Raw genomic sequence first — 20,706 nt, 5'->3', positions numbered from 1 at the left:
TTTTTTGACAACCTGGAATTGAACATCAGTTTGTCACCAACTAGTATGACTGTGTAGTTCCAGTTGTGCGGTTTCATCAGCAACTTTAGTATCTATAAGATGGGTATAATCATTACTACTTTATATCAATGAGGTACAGCATTAAATTAGATGCTAAAGTGTCTGGTACAAAGCTTGATACCTAGCAGGTACTCTATTTAACTCTTATTATATATGACTAATAATGATAATAATAATTTGTTCTGGAACTTTATATTCTGATACCTATCTATTCTGTAATGCCTAAAAAACTTTGCTTTTTGGACAATTACATTTTTCACCTTTTCTCTCAGAGTATTCATTTCTTTTTTATAGTAACATAATAGAAGCAGACAATTTAATGATTTCTCTTCTATTTGGACAAAACACAAAATACAAAATAAATTCTGTGACTTTGTAAAGTATTTCTCAAGTTCAGTTCCCTGGATAATTTCAATCTTCATCTTCATGTTCATCTGTGATATATATATATAATCTTATATCAGTCTGACACCGATGTATGTAACTTGTTGTGGGCATGCTGTAGAAAGTAATTATTCACCTACAAAATTAATGAACAAAGGGCTATTTGTGACCAAAAGAAGTCCCTCCAGGAGACGTTTTCCCTAAAGGAAGCTTCTGGATCCCTTGGCGTGTAATAATATTTGTCAGCTTGCTTGTGGTATGTCCCAAGCACTGCTGGGTAGAATTTCAGCAATGAAATAGACTTCCCTCTTTAACCCCCCACTACTGACGGGGGCAAAGTAGGATTTACAGGACTACGAGTACTCTTTCACAAGGTGAGTGAGTTCACCACGGAAACATGCAGCACCACGTGTGGAATGGTGTTCTTACAAATGAGATTTCAAAGTAAAAGGAAATAGCTACATCAAACTTCACCTCACCAAGGCAAGGTTAGAGAGCTATAAACACACGGACTGCCTTCCCTCCCCTAGTTTTAACAAGGAAAATGTAATAAGTGTTCAAATTCCCATTACAAGGTTGTCAGAGCAAAATTAGTACATGATGCGCTCCAAGACGCAGATTGTACAGAACTTAGCGATGCATGAAATCAGAATTAGGCAAAATGCTAAAATCAGGAGGAAAGCTGGGGAAGACTCATTTGCAACTACTGAAGTGTCAATAAAAATATTAACGTTTTAATACAGAGTTTTATTTTAAATTTAAGTAAAGTCGGAAGACCAATGTGAATGCGGCCATGCCAGCTACTCTTTACTTATTAATTTTAAGCATTTACACACATTTCAATAGCATTTCATTTTAAATATTAAATATGGCTTAAACTATTGGAAAGCATGAATGTTGATGATGAGAGAAAGGTATCTGACTCGTGGACTTTACCTTTTGCTTAATATGTGTTAGGTTCAATAGAATAGGAATTTAGAGCTTGATATCTAAGTGTGTTCATTTAGAACCAATAAAACTGACATATAGGAAATATACAGAAAAAGGGAAGCTGAAAGGGGAGTTTTTTAAGCTCTAAGATTTGACTAATTTACCACGTTCTCCACCAAAGCGGCAACGTCTTCCAATATGGCCCTCTCTTTAAATAGCATAGTTCAACTGCTGAACTGGCCCACATTTTACTTTCTAATTTTGGGCAGACAAAAGTTTGGCCCGAATAAATTTTTTTTAATGTGGTACAGTTATATACCTTTAATTGACTTACAGAAAGTGGGGGGGAGGGGGGGGGAGGAGCAGAAAGGAAAAGTAGGAATTACTCAGGAAAAGAGGTGAGATCAAGCAGAGAAGTCATAGCAGCAAAGAAAATGGGACCCTGTGAAATACAGTCAATTCAATGACCATGGAAAGGTATAACTGGACGTTGAAAGCTAAATGAACAAGTGGTCATAAACAATGTTTAAAAAGTAGAAATATAAAATTTGGCACCAGTGCAAAACTTCATAAATTTTGGCTTTTATCCCATCCCTTCCTCTGCAGTCTCATTTCCAAATGTTCATGTCTGTTTAACAGTAACATACGTCGTGGAAATTTCTGTTGCCTATAAGGTGTGCTGTAGCATTTTAAAGAGACCCCTGAGGACTGGCCTCTGACTAGCCCCTCACCCCGCCTTCATCCCAGGCCAGGCCCTCTTTGGCAAGACTGTAACTCGTGATGCTTGTACAACTAAACTCTATTTTGGGGCTTAAGGAGAATAAAGTTGACTACATAAAAAAAAAATCGATTTCATGCCTGTCTTGTATTCATCTATACCAAACATGCTAAGTCTACAGTTTTCAGCTTCATTTTAATCATCATCAGGTCCATTTAAACATTATGGTGACAGAACACTATTTAGCTTAATTCATTATATTATATTATTGCCTTATCTACAACATTTTCTTGCTCTTCTGAGATTAAAGTTATAATAAAAGAAAATATAAAACATTCCTAATGGATAACTAGAGCTAAAAAAAAAAATCCCCCAGAAACCCAAGATTTTTAATGGAGAAAAATAAAATTCCCATGTTGCAGTGGAATACCAAGGAAATAAAACTTGTTCATGAATTTATTCAAGTAAAATAACAATGAAAATATATATTATCTATTGGGTGTAAATAAAGGGCCAAGATGAAAACAACAATATAGTGAGGTAGTGAGCTACCTTAATAGAATCAATGTGCTAAATACTTAGATTGAAATATGGCTAAGTGTGTAGCAGCCCAGAATATGATAACTTAGTCAAGCTGTAGAGCTTATTTCTTCAGGTGGGGAAGAGGAGTGAGCAGGGCAGAACACTCAGAAGCCAAAGAGAAGGCAATTGAGGATGCCATAGAAGTATTTTAGAAGAAAAAAGGAGTGGTTGAGTGAGTGAACGAGGACAGGAGAGGAAAAGGGAGAAGGATGGGAGAGGGAAGGAAAGAATATACATCTAGAGACATTAAAATACCTGGAACATTGCAGAAATGGCGATGTGGCCTTGTATGGTTGTCATATCAACCTGCCTTAAATTCCTTCAGCACAGTGCTAAATACAGCCGATGGGTCCACTAAATAGAAACAAGTATGGTTGTGGAGATGCAAGGGTAGACTAACCACAGACTCGTAATCATTCAGTGACATATGCCATGGATCAAAGTCAGTTGTCTTATAGTGAAAAGTTATTGGATCATGTGCCAGGTTATCATGAATCTCAGTGTAGTGTGACTACCTATCCCTGGTTGTCTGGGAGGATGTAAAATTTTAATATGAAAACGTGTGATAAATCACAGTGATTCTGCCATTAATATGCTGTGCCATCTTGACCCAGTAACCAATTCTCAGTTGCAAATATATATATTTGCAACAAAAACAAAAGGTCTGGAAAACAAGGACTGCCTTTCCTTTTACAATGTGACCTCGCAGCTCCTCCTTAGAGGTGTCATGCATTTCCTCGCTCTTTGATCTTCACTGCCTTCATGGGTTGCTGGGGTCAATAGAAACAGCTGGTGCTGAGCCAGCTCTGAGCCTAGATTTCAAAAGGCTGAGTAAGAGTTCTCCTCATTCTTTTGGAACCCTGCCCGCTGCCAGGTGATCGAGCTTGCGTAATCTGCTAGAGTGATGGTTTGTGTGGATCAGAGCTGATTCAAACCAATAATATCGGACAGATGTTAACAATGGAATGAGTGGTGTCGAAGAGTCCAGCCAAGATCAGCAAAACTAGTGACCCAATTTAGAGTGGACTGCCGAAAAATGACAGAACCCAGCAGAATGATCACCCTGCGTATGTTACAAACTCGTAATCAATAAATAAGTGAATTCATGGATGGTGTGTTACATAGATATGTCGAAAGAGAATCCCTAGATTCAAGGCAGAGAGGGTGTAAAGGTAAACTGACCTGATCTGAAATGAAGATTCTAGCCAAGAGACTTGTAGAGATAAGGCTCTGGCTAATGTTTCTCACTGATAGAGTCGATCTAAAACACAGCCAATCAAACAAATAAGCAAAACAAACTTGTCTTGAAGAGGTTTATTCTTGTCTTAAAAGATCATGCCCTTGGGATCCTAACATTATTCTCATTTTGTAAGCATGTAACAAGTCAGTGGCGATGATAGATGCTTATACCAATCTATGTCAAGTCATTACTACTCCCAAAGTCACTGTGGATATAAAATGATTGAAATGACACATACTGTATATTTCGATGACATATAATTTCTTTGCTTCTGTTGTTAGTTGTTATCAAGTAGATTTCAGCTCAGGGTGACCACATGTGTGCAGAGCAGAATTGCTGCACAGGATTTACAAAACTGATATATTTTTAAGCAGATTACTAGGCTTGCTTCCAAGGTACTTCAGGGTGGGGGCAGGGTTCAACTCCCAAACTTTTGGTTAGTCCATCACTTAATCTTCTTAACCATCAAGAACATGCTTCTTTGTTTATACTTTCCTATATTTTATGCCAAGATATCCTTAGGTAATTGGATCCAACTTTAAAATCTTGTAGTAGTCATTCTATGCTAAAATAAAGATTAATGGAATAAAAAGAGGATGTGTAATCCATTTATAAAAGAAGATTATTAGCTCATAGAGCTTACCTATCAGTGAGTTTATCTTCTTACAGTATCTTGGTAATTCTGACAATGAGACAAATGGGAATTAAAAGAAATTCTCTAAATGATTTATTTTACAGTTTTCAGTCAACTCCCTCCTTTGTCTATTTTTTTCCTCACAAATTCTATTGACCTGGCATTAAAGAAAATAGATGAGAATGAGGGTGTAATTTGGTCTTCAATATAGAATGTGTGTACTGTTTTATTACCTGATATGTAAATGTCTGTTTTCAATAACATTCTGTGACAATCCATTGATCTCTCAGTCCCTAACATTTTAATAAATAGATATTTAGTATTTCAGAGAACATTTTATCTCAAAATTCCCAAGTGAGTCACGAATGAATGTTAAATCCAGACATCATCTTTCATTCCATACATTCTACTCTTCTTTTTGATCCTAGCAGTGCCAAATTTTGATTTATCTCATCACATTTTTCATTATTCATTTGCCTGTCATTGAAGCTTTTAATGATTTTCGCCCTCCCCCCAGTAGTCAATTGCCAAGAATAACTTACTTCATCCTCTGTGTGTTTGGCTGATGCTACTGATTTCCATTTTCCTAATATTTCTCTGCAAAACAAAAACAAAGTCCTCTTCTTTTTAACCCAAATCTTCCTTATTCTCATGGGAAATGGACCCGATTCTCATTATAGATAGCAATATGGCATATTCTGGGAAAGGCACTTGGCAGAAAATTAGGAGAGGTAGGTTCCTGAATTTAGGCAAATAATTTTAACACTCAGACTCAGGTTAATTTTCTGTAAAATGAGGAAGTTGAACTCAATGGTATCAAAGGTTTTTTGTCCATTTTAAAACCCCTCTGCTCTTTTGGTATTATGAAAGGCACTGAGGAGGTTATAATGTACAGTAATATAGCTTACAAGGGTATTTGCTTCCCTGGAATGGCTGAGGAAAAAGTGAATTTCTATATTTCAGTGAGTAATGGGAAATAAGGCACTAATTTTTTTTTCAGCTAAAATTTTGTGACTCATGTTTCCTTAAAGAATGCAGCATGTTGAAAAATTAATGAAGTGATAGGCAAAGCATTAGGGGAAGCCTAGTCTTTCTGCCAGCGAAGCAACTTGAACATTCTATTGTTCCCGGGCTTCTGTGTTTACTGAAACAGCTTAAAGAAAAAATGCCCACCAACAACACAATTCTGATTTGCCTTAAAATAAGCACGAGGCTTACCTTTACTTTTTTCCCTCTTTCTCCAGGTGGCTGTTAAAGAGTTCTATGGTAAATAATGGGAAGTTATTGCTTAGGGAAATCAGTGAGGCAGACAAAACAAGAGGGCAGTTCAAGAAGTTTGGGGGGGAAATGGAATTAAAAGTTAACGGAAATGTTCCATGAGCTTTTTGAGGTACCATCATATTCTTGGAGAAAAATTGAAGACCACTGGGTAGGTTTATCTTACATGGTGAGATATATAGCCTAGATTTTAGGAAAGGTGAGTTTGTAAGCTGGATCTAACTCATAGGCTGAGATTGTCTGAGTCAAGATCAAGTACCAGTCACTAAGTTGAATGGCAGTCACAATGCAGAGATATTGGTGACCAATAATGGAGTCACCCAGAAAGGGCAAGAGTGACAGAGTTCCCAGACTGGGGCGGATGAGGTTTCAGGGGATGGATGATGTGAGAGGGGTTTGTATACGATGCTCACTGCAATGGCTCCAAGGGAAAGGATCATTCCAGAATGGAGGTGCAAATCATCTACTCCAAGAAAATGGAAACTAGCTGCATTCAACATATTGGAAGGAACGTTGTGTTTTGTTAAACAACAACAACAACCTTACGATGTAGGGACCATTACCATTCTTTTCTGATGAATGTAAAAATTAAAGTTAACTTGGCTTGAATTACTCAGATAATAAGTGACAGGAATGATCCAAGAGAAACACAAAACAAAAATTTTGGAACAATGACTATTATTCAATAATTAAAACATTTAAAGCGCTGATAGCAAAGCATTCAACCCAGCATGTAACCTATCCAAGCGTGGGATTTTATGGACCTACATGGATCACATACTCAGGAAGCCAGACCTACCTAACCAATTGTTTTTCCTCATCCCATCCACTCCATAGCTAATATACTTGATCGGCACCATATAGCCTGGCTCTTTTTCTGTCAAGTAAGAAACAGGAATTTTTATAGAAGTTTGAAACAGGACTGGCAGTAAAGATAATGGAGCTATATTATGGCATGACATGTTGAAATAAACCATTGAGGGCATAAATGTAGATAAAATCAGACTGGGTTAAATAAGTATTTTTTGAAATGACCAGGTTCACCCCACCCCCACAAAGTTTGTGAAGCTCAAGGTAGAGGGGGGAAGAGGGCGTGACCCAGTAATTTAAAACACAAAGGCTTCCATGAAAAACCACAACACCACCTCACATTCTTCCCCTCCCAAACACACCACTAGATCTTAACTTTAGAGAGAAGAGCCAGTTTATGATTACAGTACTCCTAAAAGTTTTAAAGGGCTTACACATGGTTAGAATCTTTGAAAGTTAGGAGTAGTGAGCAAACTAAGAGACCTGAAAATGCCACTTAAGTTAAGTGCTCATTGATGCAGCAGATGTAGGATGGGCAGATAGTCTGGATTAACATCATGTGCTCAGTGTAACTTTAGAATGCTGTGCGCCAGTCAGGAGGGGTAGCTGGTGGTAGGCGGGCAAGACGACAAGCAAGGAAACACAGAGATAAAGGAGCAATGTTGGCTTCAAGACAGGAGGGCGGTAGAGCTCGAGCCATGAGCTATCTCTGATACAATATTTAGATTGTTGAAGCCTTCCTGAAGAACTGCTCCTCTGACCTGTTTTTGCTTTGTTTGTCCTGAGAAAGCCCTGCCTGTCTTATTGTCAGCTCTAACTGTGCATGAACGCCCATGATTTGAGAGTTTAAGGAGCCCTGGTTTTCACGTAAACAAAGGACCTGACACAGGATCTGAACAGACTGCATAATTAGAGCTAATAAATACAAATCAGGGGGGTGAACTGTGGTTCAGTTCACTTGTTTGAGGAGAAATGGTGACCCTGAGCAGCTGTGTGTTCCAAGCTGCCTGCTCTTGAGCTACCTGTGCACTCATGGAAACTCCAGATCCCGGGGCCAGCTGCATCTGAATAGCCAAGGGTGGGAATCGGATTTCTGTATTTCTAAATAATATCCAAGTAGAATATTTATGTTGGAGGCTCATTGAGAATGATCATGACGTTGCTCTGGACTCAGGTATAAATTTCCAAAAAAGATTAGAAAACATAGAATTGCTTTATTATCTCCATTTTAATAAAATATAGCATCTAAGGAGAATTCTGTGCTTGAAAGTCTGGACTTTTCCGGAGCAGTTAGCAAACTCTCAACCTGTGCCTGGAAAGCACCTGAAAGAAGCCAGGGATGCCATTGGCTAGGCCATGCAGCTGGAGGTGAATGTGAAGAAGGAAGGCTCTTTTTTTGTTTGTTTGCTTGTTTTATAAATTGCAGAGCTCCTGGGACACAGGGTTATTGTTGGGCACTATGGAACACTCAGTGGAGACCTAGTCTTGTAGTGGTTATGCGTTGGGCTGCCATTCATCCGGTTGGCAGTTCATAGCCAGTAGCAGCCCGCCTCTCCGCCCTGCCCAGAAAGACTGGGCTTTCTACAACGGTAAACAGTTAACGTTTCAGAAAGCCACCAGGAATCACTGTGAGTCAACAGCGACTTGCCAGCAGTGAGCTACAGAACACCCAGAGCAACCCCCTCTGACCGATAGCACTGAGCCGCAGGGTTTTGTTGGCTGCACTCTTTATTGGGAGCAGATTCCCAGGTCTTCCTCCCATTTGCCTCCTGGTGTGGTTGTTTTGAGGTACTTTCAAAAGTCCGTTCCGACTCACATGGAACGTATGTGCAACAGAACCAAACACCGCCTCGTCCCGCATCATCCTCACAATTGCTTCTAGGCCGGAGCCCATCATTGCAGCCATTGTGACAATCCATCTCCTCGAGGGTCTGACCCTTCTGCATTGCCCCTCCACTTTACCAAGCATGATGTCTTTCTCCAGGGACTGGTCTCTCCTGACAACCTGTCCAAAGTTACGTGAGACAAGTCTCGCCATCCTAGCCTCTCAAGATCACTCTGACTGTCCTTCTTCCAAAATAGATTTATTTGTTCTTTTGACAGTCCACATTCCTTTCCATAGTCTTCACAAACAGCATAATTCAAACGAATCAAGTCCTCTTTCGTTTTACCTATTCAGTGTCCATTATTCACATGTATCTGAGGCTCTTAGGTGGTTTCAAATCTTCCGCCTTTCAGCTAGCAGCTGGGCTCTTCCTTGTTGGGCCATCGCTGCTGCAAAGCAGAGCTGTCTGATCAGGGACTCGGAAATGACCAACGGAGGAGCGGGAGGCAGGTAATAGGTATGGAGACTAAAGAGGTGCATCTAAATAAAGACTGATGCATTAAAAATGAGACAGAGTCTAGAATTTCACCTCTCCCGGTGTACCCTAAGAATGCTGCATGGGGGAATGGAGGCAGTATGAGAAACCCCGCAATAAACCCATTTATAGGCCATGTGTTAAAAAATATATCTTATTACAGTTTCATTCTAAGCATCAGAGCTGCTAACCAACTTATTATGGGCCATCCCGGGCTTAAAGTCAGGTTCACAGGTGCATGCCTGCAAACTCCTCCCTCCTACCTCCATAGGCACATACACACAAGGAAGACCATCACATAAAAGTTTAACTGTGTTCCCAGTATGTGGGAAGAACACAGTCCTACTGCACACACATGATTCATGTCGACATCAGAGCTCTAATGTGGTGTGCCAACCTCTAAATTTTTAAAACCTTTTTATAATAGAGTTTAAAACCAGATAGGGACAGTTTGGCGAGCAACATTATATCAAAGGGTTTAGTTAAAATGATTTACTTGTGGGTTTTAAACAGCATTAAGTGGTTTGTGAAAAGTGGTCTGATTTGTGCTTAATATGGATGGTGTTTAAAAGTCTGGGCACCGGAAAGGTGCCCCCCTGGAGACGCATCCACCAGGAAAATGCAGGCCTTAAATACAGCTGGGTGTTTGCTTCCAAGACTGCCTTTCGGAATATTAGCATTTAAACCACCCACAGAGGCTTTGCAGATGCTTTTCTGGGTAAATGAAGAAGAGATGTGAATGCTCACACCTCGCTGCAGTAAGACTTTTTTTTTTTTTTTAATTTAGGGATGATTCTCAAAAACTGGGTTGACCAGAGAATCACATTTTAAATGCTCATAGAGGAAGCTACCTGGAGAACCTGAGCTTTGTACTTCATCCTCTGAAATGAAGTAAACAAAGGGGAAGGACGCAACACTCATTGCCCCATTTCCACTCTATTTTAACTGAAACATGCAAGGGGGCAACTCAGATCTTTCTGGGGATGATCTGAGGACAATCACAAAGATGTTCCTTAAGGGTGGCACTTTTTTTCAAAGATGTTCCGAGTGGGCCATGATACTTTTCTCCATCTGCCTGAGACCCTTCATAATGTAGTGTGAACTATCACCATCAATGCAGCATTTGGGGGAGGCTGCAACAAGGAGGTTGTTTTTCTTTTTCTTTTTTGGTTTTCTTTTTTTTTAAATCGTTTTCTTAGGGGCTCATACAACTCTTATCACAATCCATACACACATCAATTGTGTAAAGCGCATCCATACATTCATTGCCCTCATCACTCTCAAAACATTTCCTCTCCACGTAAGCCCCTGGCATTAGGTCTTCGTTTTTCTCCTCCCTCCCCGCTGCCCCCTCTCTCATGAGCCCTTGATAGTTTATAAATTGTTATTTTGTCATATCTTGCCCTGCCCGGCGTTTCCCTTCACCCACTTTTCTGTTGTCCGTCCCCCAGGTCACATATAGTTCCTTGTAATCATTAACAAGGAGGTTTAACAAATAAGAACAGCAGAGAATTTGGACACAGCTACTGTAAAAACAAATTCCTTGGAAAAAATTTTTTGAGCATCAACAATGGGCAAAGAACCAATTATAGAGTCTGGGCTTACTTAAAAACCATAAAATGAATAAGGCCCTGCTTCCTTAAAGATTCTTATTCATAAAGATAGATAATTAAGGAAGTAAATAAAAGCCAAAAAATAGTTCAGAGCGTAGTAAGTGACAGAAAGGACACCCAATGGGGTGATTTAAAAAGGGTTACTGGGTTGGAGGCGCTACTCCGAATATGACTGATTGGAGGCACCACTCCAAATAGCCCCTGTTGGAGAAAAGGACCTGGATACCCAGGAAGAAAAAGTCGTGCGGATTTTGGTAGAAAGCAGGTTTCAGGATGAAAAAGCAAGAGAGTCCTTGCTCTGAAAGGGAAAATACAAAACTCAGGGCTTTCAAATGCATTCCCAATGATAGCCCCTCTGCAGGACAGAGTCGGACAAGATCTTGATCAGCAAACTGCCACATCTTTTCCCCAAGGAGCCACGGGAAGGTTCTAAAACACCAGGGAACCTTCTGGGGAGGAACCAGACTCTTTAGTCAACCCCTGTGCCACTAGGGCTGCTTGCCTTGCCCTGAGCAGGAATAAATCTAGTCCTTTCGCTCCAGTCCAGTCAATGCCAACTCACAGAGACCACCCTGTGGGTTTCTGAGACTGTCACTGTTGAGAACCTAGCAAGCTCAGTCGTGCTCCTGCAAAGCCGCTGGTGGCTTCGAACTGAGGGCCATGTGGATCCCAGCCTAATGCATAACCACCAAGGCTAAAAATGTAGTACGAGGGTTAGTTATAAAGCAGTTCTACAAATTAATAGAAACTCATTAAACAAAAAAATCAAAATGTGAAGGTATCATTCCTCTTCATTGCCTCCACCTGGGTCAACAGACGTTAAAGTCAGGGTTTTCATGCATACTCGCAGAAGAATTCTGCCCTGTTTAAAGAATCCCAGCATGTGAAAATAGCAACTTTTGGTATCCTCACAACACTAAAATTGTGTTCCTTTTAAATGTTCTGTGAGTTTTGGAACAAAACAGGTCCTGGGGAAACGGAGATGAGTGGAATGATGAAGATGGCAATAGAACTGATGGTTACCTGGGGACATGGAAAGGGGGAATGGGGTGTCAACATCACTGTGTTAAAAAAAGGTGAAGAACATTCCAAAGTTGATTGTGGCAATGATTGCATAGTCCTTTGGATAGGATAGAATTATTTAATTGCATGATATTTCAGCGATATTTCATTAAAAACAATTTAAAAGAAATCTAAAGTAACAAGAACAGGGCTAGAGGGTGGTGGGGTGATTACCCAGTAAAAGTTTTGTAGGACCCAGGCCCTTACTATTGTCAAAGGGTGAACAGGTGAATAGAAGGAAAAAATGTCTTCACCCAATTTTCCTGAAATTTTCCTGGAATTCCTCAAACAGTTTCCATAACCTTCTTGGCTGACATCTTTGCCTTGGATGATCTGACCCAGCAAATTCCCTGAGAAGCCATTGTTTGGGTTGGACTTTTCTGGAGCTACCCTATTGAGGTAAAGACAGGAGTACTACTGAGAGAATGTGTCTGCTGCCATTCACCGATTGCATATGCGTGTTTAAATACATTTTGTTTTGAAATAAACTCATGAATGTATAAACTGAAACTGCACTAGCACTACTTTTGGACTTACCTTCTGATATGCACCTAACAGGGAAAAGGGCGATGGTGAGCAAGGGGAAAGGGGTAATGAGACAAGGAGAAAGATGAATGAAGCAATCACCTTGTATAAGATATCGCATGTCATGGCTTGGAGTGTGTGCTGACTAAATGCTCTGTGATTTATCTCTCTAGTTTCTAATATCCATTGCCATGACTATGCAGAACTTACAGAGAAAATTCATCATTAAAGGGTTTATTAAAGAAATGAACACATTGCAATGCCAGTGAGAAATGCTAAGGGTTGTTTATCAGGACACGTTGCAGAGTACTGTCAAGTTTGCTAATAAATGACCAAGGAGCATATCATTTCCTACACGGCTCAACCCATAGGCATTTAGCTTAAGCTCCATGGATCAGCAAAGCCAACCAACTGAATCAAGTGCCCAGAGGACCCCCCACTCCAACAAGTTTCAGCCTGAGGCACACCACTCCACTTCCGTGGGTCAGCAAATCCAACTTTCCGAACTAAGTGCCCAGAGGTATCCCATTCAGGAAGCAAGCCTCTTGCACAAAAGCACACAGCTTCACTTGCTCAATGGGTTGGGAAAGTGCATTACTCTGTTCTGTGTTCTGGCTTCTGGTTCTCTTGCTGTTCCTCTGATTGTTGTAGCTTTCAATCTGGATCCCGGAGGGTCACTGTGCAGGGATCTTGGGTCCAGGGAAAACACTCCACTCCTGGCTCTTGCTGGTAATGACATCCCTTTTCCTAAGTCTCAGAGGGCTCATTTTATACACAGCAGGATGGCACTACAGGGAATCCTATACACAATTACTTATAGGTGAATTCTATCCATATGTTCTCTCACCTACTCAGACCCATGCAGGGAAAGATTGTTTGATGACAGTTAGACTTGGCTTAGCAGAGACACATTTGAGAATTCATGGACCCTGCAGAGCTTTGCTCTTATTCCAAATAACCTAGAAACCATTTAGAAAGTTTCTAAAAGCAAACCAACATGAATCAAGTCATGTTTACAAAGAAAACTCTGTTGTTGGATGAAGCATGCTGGATAGAGGTAAGATTGGATAGAAAGAGGCCAGTAAGTAGATACTTTAAGAGTCAGGCTAGACATAATGTGGTGTGGATCAGAAGGGTTCTAGAGAAACATAATTAATTAATTAATTAATTAAATAAACAGCAAATTAAAAAAAGATATTGTTTCTGTAGGGTAAGATGAGTGGCTATTTACCAAATAGACAATATACAGATGATGAGTTTGAGTTAAAAGAAATGAGTCAGTTTTATTCAGGTTTGAAAGACAATCTTTAAAGAGAGCACCCCCTCTGAGCAGGGAAGGGCAAACAGGCGGACTTGATCACCACCACACTTTAATAACAGTGCCGGTAACAAGGGTGATTGCTGGCTGCCGAGCACCTTCCAGCAGGCAGATCCTGCTGAAGACAGTATGTAAAACTTTAGAATCTCAGGAAAAATGCTGAAATAGCTATTACTGCTTACCTTACAAACTGAAACAACGACAATTGACAACAACCTTACAAATGAGAAAGCTGAAGTTTAGCCAGAGGGGCACCGTCATAAAGTGTATAACCAAATAAAAAGAACCCAAACCCAAACAAACACATGCCCTGCCATCGACTCATAGCAACCTGATCAGACAGGGTGGAACTGTCCCTTTGTTCTTCCCAGACTATAACCCTTTACGCGAGTAAACCCTGTCTTTCTCAGAACTGCCTGGGGGCTTCGAACTGTTGACCTTGCAGTCAGAAGTCCACTGTGTAGATGTATGATCACCCACACATCACAACAATCTAGTCTGTTCTGACGGATCGTGACCCTGTAGGATGAGGTTGGATTTCCCCTGTGGATTTATGAGACTGCTACTCTTTATGGGAATACAAAGCCTCATAATTCCCCAGCACAGTGGCTGATGCTTTCAAACTGCTAACCTGAAGTTTGCATAACTCCTGTGCCACCTGAGCTCATCAGACATCCCACTTAATAACTGAATGACTGCAGTCAAAATTAGCTCACATTTCAATGACCCATTTTCTTGGTATGTAAATTTAGGATGATGGCCAAACCAATCTCATGAGATTCAATATGCTAATATATGCAACACCCTCACATATTCCTAACATGATATAAGCCTACAGTAAACTTTAGGAATGGTTGTTAATACACATATCACCAAACTATTGGATAGTAGCCCAGGGCTGCGTTGTCTAACGCTGGTTATCATCATTTACAGTAATGTTTCTTAGACTTTTATATTCAATAAGGATTATATCAATAAATAATCATTATAATAAAACTAGGGTCCAACCAAATATCTTATAAATAGAAAGTAAGTTAGTTTTCAGTTTTCTTACTTGCCCATGTCGTAGTAATTCAATTCTCTCTTAGTTTCCACTTCATGATTTAGAGTGTACAAATCATGTCCATGGTGAGTATTTCATATATAAGTTATGTTACAAGAAAAGCTCCAAAATGTGCAGAAAGAAAACAATCAATTTCAACAGAGCAAACAGCAAAATAATATACAATCCACAAACATTCTACATATTTTTATATAAAAACATATATACTATCATAATAAAAAATAAACTCACTTCACATTGTTTGCCCTTAACTATTTCTACTCACTTGAGCTCCAGCTTGCCCCTATTCTCACACAGCCACACATACAACAGCACAAAGGAAATACATTCTAAAAAGGAAGCAGACTCCTATCAAATACTCAGTAACGCATTTTGGTCCATAGTAGGTATTTATTAAGGAGCTTTGGTGCTGTAGAGATTAGTTGCTTGGCTGTTAACTGGCTCATGGACTATTCAAATCCACTAGACACTCCTGGGGAAAAGATGTGACCCTCTGTTTCTGTGAAGTTGAAATACTGGAAATCCTCTGGAGCAATTCTTTCTCTGCCTTATATGATGATCACGAACCTGAATCTGCTGGATGGCAGTGATCTTGGTGTGTGAGCATCACTGTTATTGTTTAATATCAATCTAATGGCACAGAGGCGAGCTGTGGATGCAGCAGAGAGTACGACGGTCTCTCAATGGCTAGGGGAGAACTGTGAGCCTCGTTGCCCAGTATGGTGTCTACTGAAGATGCTGCTCTGAAAAAGGCTCTGGAAACAGGGCACTGAAACATTCTTCTGGATTCAAGAAAGGGACCAAGGATACAGCTTATAAACATAGGACCTTTGGGACAGTATAATTGAGAAGAATTACTGTGCATGGAAAGAGTTTACTATACATGTTAACGAGTATATTCTTTAAGATTTTTATTATATCAGAGCTGTGTGCTAAATATATCTCTCTGAACTATTCCATGCAAGTAACCATTTTCATGTCACTGAAAAGAATTTTCTCACTCTAGTTCTTAGGGTATAGACACACTCTTTTTATGGATTTTGTTGTGTATTTAGAAACACGATTGTGCGCTATATAATTCAAATACTATTTTGTGTTTTATTTTCCTACGTATGCAATCAGATTATTTACCAATAACTAAAATGTTGTCCTTGGCTAGTTACTATAAATGTTTTAATTTATGGTTCCTTTCTTCATCTCCTGACCAGGGCTTCTAGAAAACGAGGGATGAGAATGGCCGAGGAGCCCCAGTCTCGAAGGGAATGCACTTCATGTTTCTCAACCAGGAATGTATTCATTCATCACAATGCCTCTAGGTTCCTTTTTCTTTTGCTAAGAGGTTTCTGAAAAACTCATAAGTAGATATTCTATTTTATCTAATATCCTTTCTGCACAATTGAGGTGACTATATTCTTCTCATTTAATATTCAATGTAGAAAATTATATTAGTTGATTTCTATTTTGCTTAGAATTCATTCTATGTTCAGGGAAGTAAATGGCTTATATTTAATTTCTCATACTCTCATCTCACACTTATTTATTAAGACTATCTTTTCTACCAATGGAATTTCTTGGTAAAATTAGAGCAATCTTAATTGTTGGTTAGAATTGATTAATCTAGTAGCATTTCCCAGCAAAAGCTTTTTGGCTTAATAGGATATTTGGACTTTCCATATCTTCATAAGTAAGTTTGAGTAATTATATTTTTATTTACTTGGATATTAATTTTTTCCTGATTAGTAATTTTTTGCCATATAACTTTCACCACATAGTCTCTATGTTTTTTGCCATTTTTCCCCTTTCCTAAGTTTTTATCTTCCTATTTCTATGTGTCAAAATAAATGAATCCAATAAGCTTTTCCTAACCTTACATTGCTATTTTCTTTTTCTCCTCTTCTACACTCCACAAGATTTTTGTTTAGTCACATAGAACAAAAATTGATCTTTGATAACTGGTCTTTCTTTCTGGCTCTAATAGTTGACAGATACATAACCAGGAGCAATCTACACATGACTCACTTATTTATATTTTCCTTGTAATCTTATTTTATTTGAAGATGCAAATAAAGTAATACATAACTATATGTGTTGGAATGTGTCCCCTCACAATATAGATGATAAATCCTAACCGCTATACTCAGGGATATAATTCCATTTGGGGATAGAGCTTTGCTATATTAATGGGGCCATGTCAGTGTATTGGCTTAAGACAATCACTTTTGAGATATAAAAGATCAGATTAAGAGAAGAAACAAGTGCTCAAGAATGAGAGAATGATACATGTATAAATCTCTAAGGGACATCAGAAAGAATATTCACAAAGACAAAAATTTTTTTTCCACAGAGTGGACAAAAAGAGCCTTCCCAGAACTTTCAACCTCCTAAACTGTGGAAAAATTAAATTTTCTATATTCAAGTTGTCCTTTTGTAGTATTTATGTTACAGCAGCACTCACAAACTAAGACAATGTATACAATCTGTAAGGGAAAACTAAAAAAAGTTGTGATCAGAGCAGCAGAAGCAAATAGGAAGGCTGTGGAAAGCTCATGGGGGCGGGGGAGCAAGGGGAGAAGAGCAGATCAGGCAAGAGGAAGGAGGGCAAAGGAAACACAAAGGTAGGTCCACCTAGACGGGCTCGCTTGAATACTGTCACTGTACTGAAGACTGGGCCCTCAGCTGCACTTTGTGTTTTTCCCCAGGTGTGTTACACTCCAAAAATAAAAGGAGATAAAAAAGAAAAAAGAAGGGTCACAATCTTCAGAACCCAATAAAACCTTCCAGTTTCTTTTCCCATCCTATTTAAACACTGCTCGGATGCAGTGGATACAGGAAGAAAAGGAACTTAGGGACTGACTTCAATGCTTTTGTAGCAAGCACATGGCTAGTGTTAAACAAGTAAAACAAATGTTTGGTGCTCAACTGTGGTGGTAGCTATAGATTACTCTGACCTAGAAGGAGAAAAATGGGGCATCCCACTCCTGTGATGAGTTACAGTCGGAGAACCCCACAGGGCCGTTCTGCCCTGTCCTATAGGGTCGCCATGCGTCAGCATCAATTCTATGGCAGTGAGTTAGATTTTGTTTCTACAGTGGCAGTGGTCTGACCCTCTGCTACGGTTGCCTATGGATTAGTACCTCTGTCTCACTCACTAGACAAGAGTCTCCTACGGGAAAGACGCCGTCTACTGCTTGTCTTTGTATGCACTCACCCAGTGTCTTGCACCCACTCTATTTTGAATAGAGTTTTATTTTCAGTTAGTTAAATTAAATTGAACTCTGTCTAGATGATGAAACCTTGAGGTATGGAAAAGTGGCCATTTTCACGGGGAGATAGATTAAAAACAAAAATAAGTTGGTCCTGCAAGACCTGCAGATACTACTACAAACCACGTAGATGCACACACATGCACACCTTCTCATAAATGGCTCTGTTATTAGAATGAAGAGAAGTCATTCAGATGAAAGTTATTCTGCTTATCTTTCATGGACAGGATCCTGCCAGTTGCTTTTCATTGTAACCAAAGTGACTCTTATGTCTAAATTCTTACCAGTGCTACCATTCTCACTCTAAATCAACACAGTTAAATTATAGTTGGGTTTATGTAAAAACTAAAATTGGTGACTGTAACTCCCAGAGAAGTTAAAAATCTCTGTTGTAAAGTACTCCTACCCCACCCCATCCAAACATCTTCAGAATCTTTTCTTTTCACTATTTTACATTCACTCAAGAGTCACTTGGGGAGGTAGTAGGATCAGTCAGTAGTATGTACTTAGATGCTTGAATTCCCAAGTATTTTAGATGTTGTTTGTATTAAGGACAAATTAAGCTGAAAGTTGTAGTCTGGGGGGCTTTTGGAAAAGCAAAGCCTTTAGGCGACTAATGGCTTGTTCCGGTTTTGCCTATGTGAAGCATAACCAGGCAACTTGCACGGCAATTTATAGTAACTGGGGTAAATGAACCATAGTTAGAAGTAGAATTTATGAACTGTTTGCTAAACTGGTAATTAGCTAGAGATGTAAAGTCACAGACTGGAGGTGCTCATAGCACAACAGAGCCAGCATTATTTTGTTGTCATTTACAGCTTAAATTAATCGAGTTTCTCAATGTTATCCCTCTGAGAATGAGGCCTGTTTTGTGGTATTTAACAACTCAAAGAGTGAGAGAGAAGGGTGGAGGAGGCAGCACAAGATTGGGGTGGGGTTGAAGAGGGGCGGTTGAAGGTCTTTGAAGAGGACATAGTGGGTTTGCTGTGACCTGACATTTGACAATTAATAAAAGCAAAGGGTTGGGACTGCCTTACATGCAGGTCTTCTGTGTCTAAATGGATATCATTAGTTTATAATTTTGTGCTCATTGTTATACTATTTAAAATACCATTGAAAACTTAATTCTTTGAAAATTGTGAATTTCCTCCTGTATTTTCATTTAGTTATTGAGCATAATGTGAGCATATTGCTATTCAATAAAATTTGGATTATTTCAGATTATTCCATTTTGGGAGTACATGAAGAAACATCGATTTCCTTTCTAAGTCTTACATGCCTGTGAAAGAAAAAGCATTAAAGCACAGCCCAGGATCATCATGTTAACCCCATTTTGGAAACTCTTTTGTCTATAACATTTGATCAACTATCAATGTATTATGGAGAAGAAAGAGAAATAAGCATTTATCATTGTAGCGACAATTTATCCTCTTTTTTTTTTTGGCCTACCATATAGTGTTAAAAATAAAAGCAAGATAAACTTTTGGCCAGCATGTTTCTTAGTTTGCAGATCAGCTCCATAAATCTCTCTATGGGAAAGTTTGAAGTGATGTTTTCTTGTGTGGAAAATATTCTGAACATTCACGAGGTGTGTGTGTGTGTGTGCATGCATGCGTGAGAGAGAGAGAGAGAGAGAGAGAGAGAGAGAGAGAGAGAGAGAGATGTGAATTTTGGCTTGAAAACCAAATCTCCAAGAGAGACATCATCAAGACTAAGAGGAGTTCCAACCCCATTGTCTAATGTCTATATCTGAGATGCCAACATCTACAGTAGAGAGTTGTACATTGGCACATCCTTGGAACTAAATGAAAAGTTATAAAGTATCTTGAAGTATTTATTCTGGCTTGCCACAATCCAGAGGTTCTGAATCATTGTATCAGTGGTAAGAAACCAAAGGATGAAAGCTCTATCTTCGAATAAGGCTTCAACAGACAAGGTGGTCTAGGAAGGAAAGAGAGTGAGGACCAAGTGTGAGCAATAGCTAAATGGTGAGAAAATGCAGGCCATGCGATGCGATTATACAGTGTAATTCAAAGATAGAAAAGATTGGAGAGTTTGTTTTGCTTTAGTTCTTGGTGAGGGAGAAATGCAGAAATGAGAAGAGAGAAGTACATTGAGAGAATGAAACTTGGATAGTTAATAAGGCAGATCTAGACGATGAACTCCATGTTGCAATGACATCTAACACACAGCATATAGTCACTCAGATTATCAAACGGAATCATATGAGATATCTGCTACTCATCCATTTTTTACAGACAAAGTGGGGTTTTCATGATGTTAATTCAGTTTACAAACATTAACCTCAAGTCATTTGAGTTAATATTTGCTAAATAAATCATAGCATACATGAAACAAATATGGAAGAACAGGATTATAAAATTTTATTTAGCTTAGCATTTTATATTTCAGGTGAAAATGTTAGCTCCATAGATGCCAAATATATTGCACAAAGTATTAGCTAGCTCAGAGAACCAGGCTTTTCATCAATCTTTTAAGCACAACTGAGACCAACGAAGACACTTTTGCAGAGCACATTGTAGATTGACAAGCCTTAGGTTTACTAGTATATATCAGAGAGGAGGCCCAGTCAAAGCAGTTTCCCAATGGGATCTGATCATTGGCCAGCTGCATTCAAGGAAGGCAGTTCTCAGACAGTTACGACAGTTGCGTTTTGGATTTTCCAAGGGGTAATCTTAATATATGGGCTTCTTATGAAGAAGGCTTAAGAAAAAGTGAGAACGGAATTGGTTAGGAAAAGCCCCCCAAAATTGTGCTGAGGAATTAATTTTTCCATCACAACAATGCTCCTGCTCATTCTTTGAGGGCAGCGAAGGCTGTCTTACAAGATTTTCAGTGGGAAGCC

At 39.2% G+C, this 20,706-nt stretch overlaps 1 protein-coding gene across 1 annotated transcript in view; it reads right to left on the bottom strand.

Annotated features, from left to right (window-relative positions):
• Positions 1-20,706, bottom strand: part of CNTN5 (contactin 5) — a 1,071,081-nt gene that overhangs the window by 277,090 nt on the left and 773,285 nt on the right. Inside the window, exons 13-14 of the mRNA XM_045297732.1 lie at positions 11,926-12,062; positions 6,626-6,703 (exon numbers count right to left, since the gene is read on the bottom strand). Of these exons, the coding sequence (XP_045153667.1) occupies positions 6,626-6,703; positions 11,926-12,062 (215 nt within the window). The remainder of the gene's footprint in view (positions 1-6,625; positions 6,704-11,925; positions 12,063-20,706) is intronic.

Source organism: Echinops telfairi, unplaced genomic scaffold, assembly GCF_000313985.2.
Source record: "Echinops telfairi isolate 266 unplaced genomic scaffold, ASM31398v2 ScPeMD7_7421;HRSCAF=8459, whole genome shotgun sequence".
Classification (NCBI taxonomy): Eukaryota; Metazoa; Chordata; class Mammalia; order Afrosoricida; family Tenrecidae; genus Echinops; species Echinops telfairi.
This window is presented reverse-complemented; position numbering and strand designations above follow the sequence as displayed.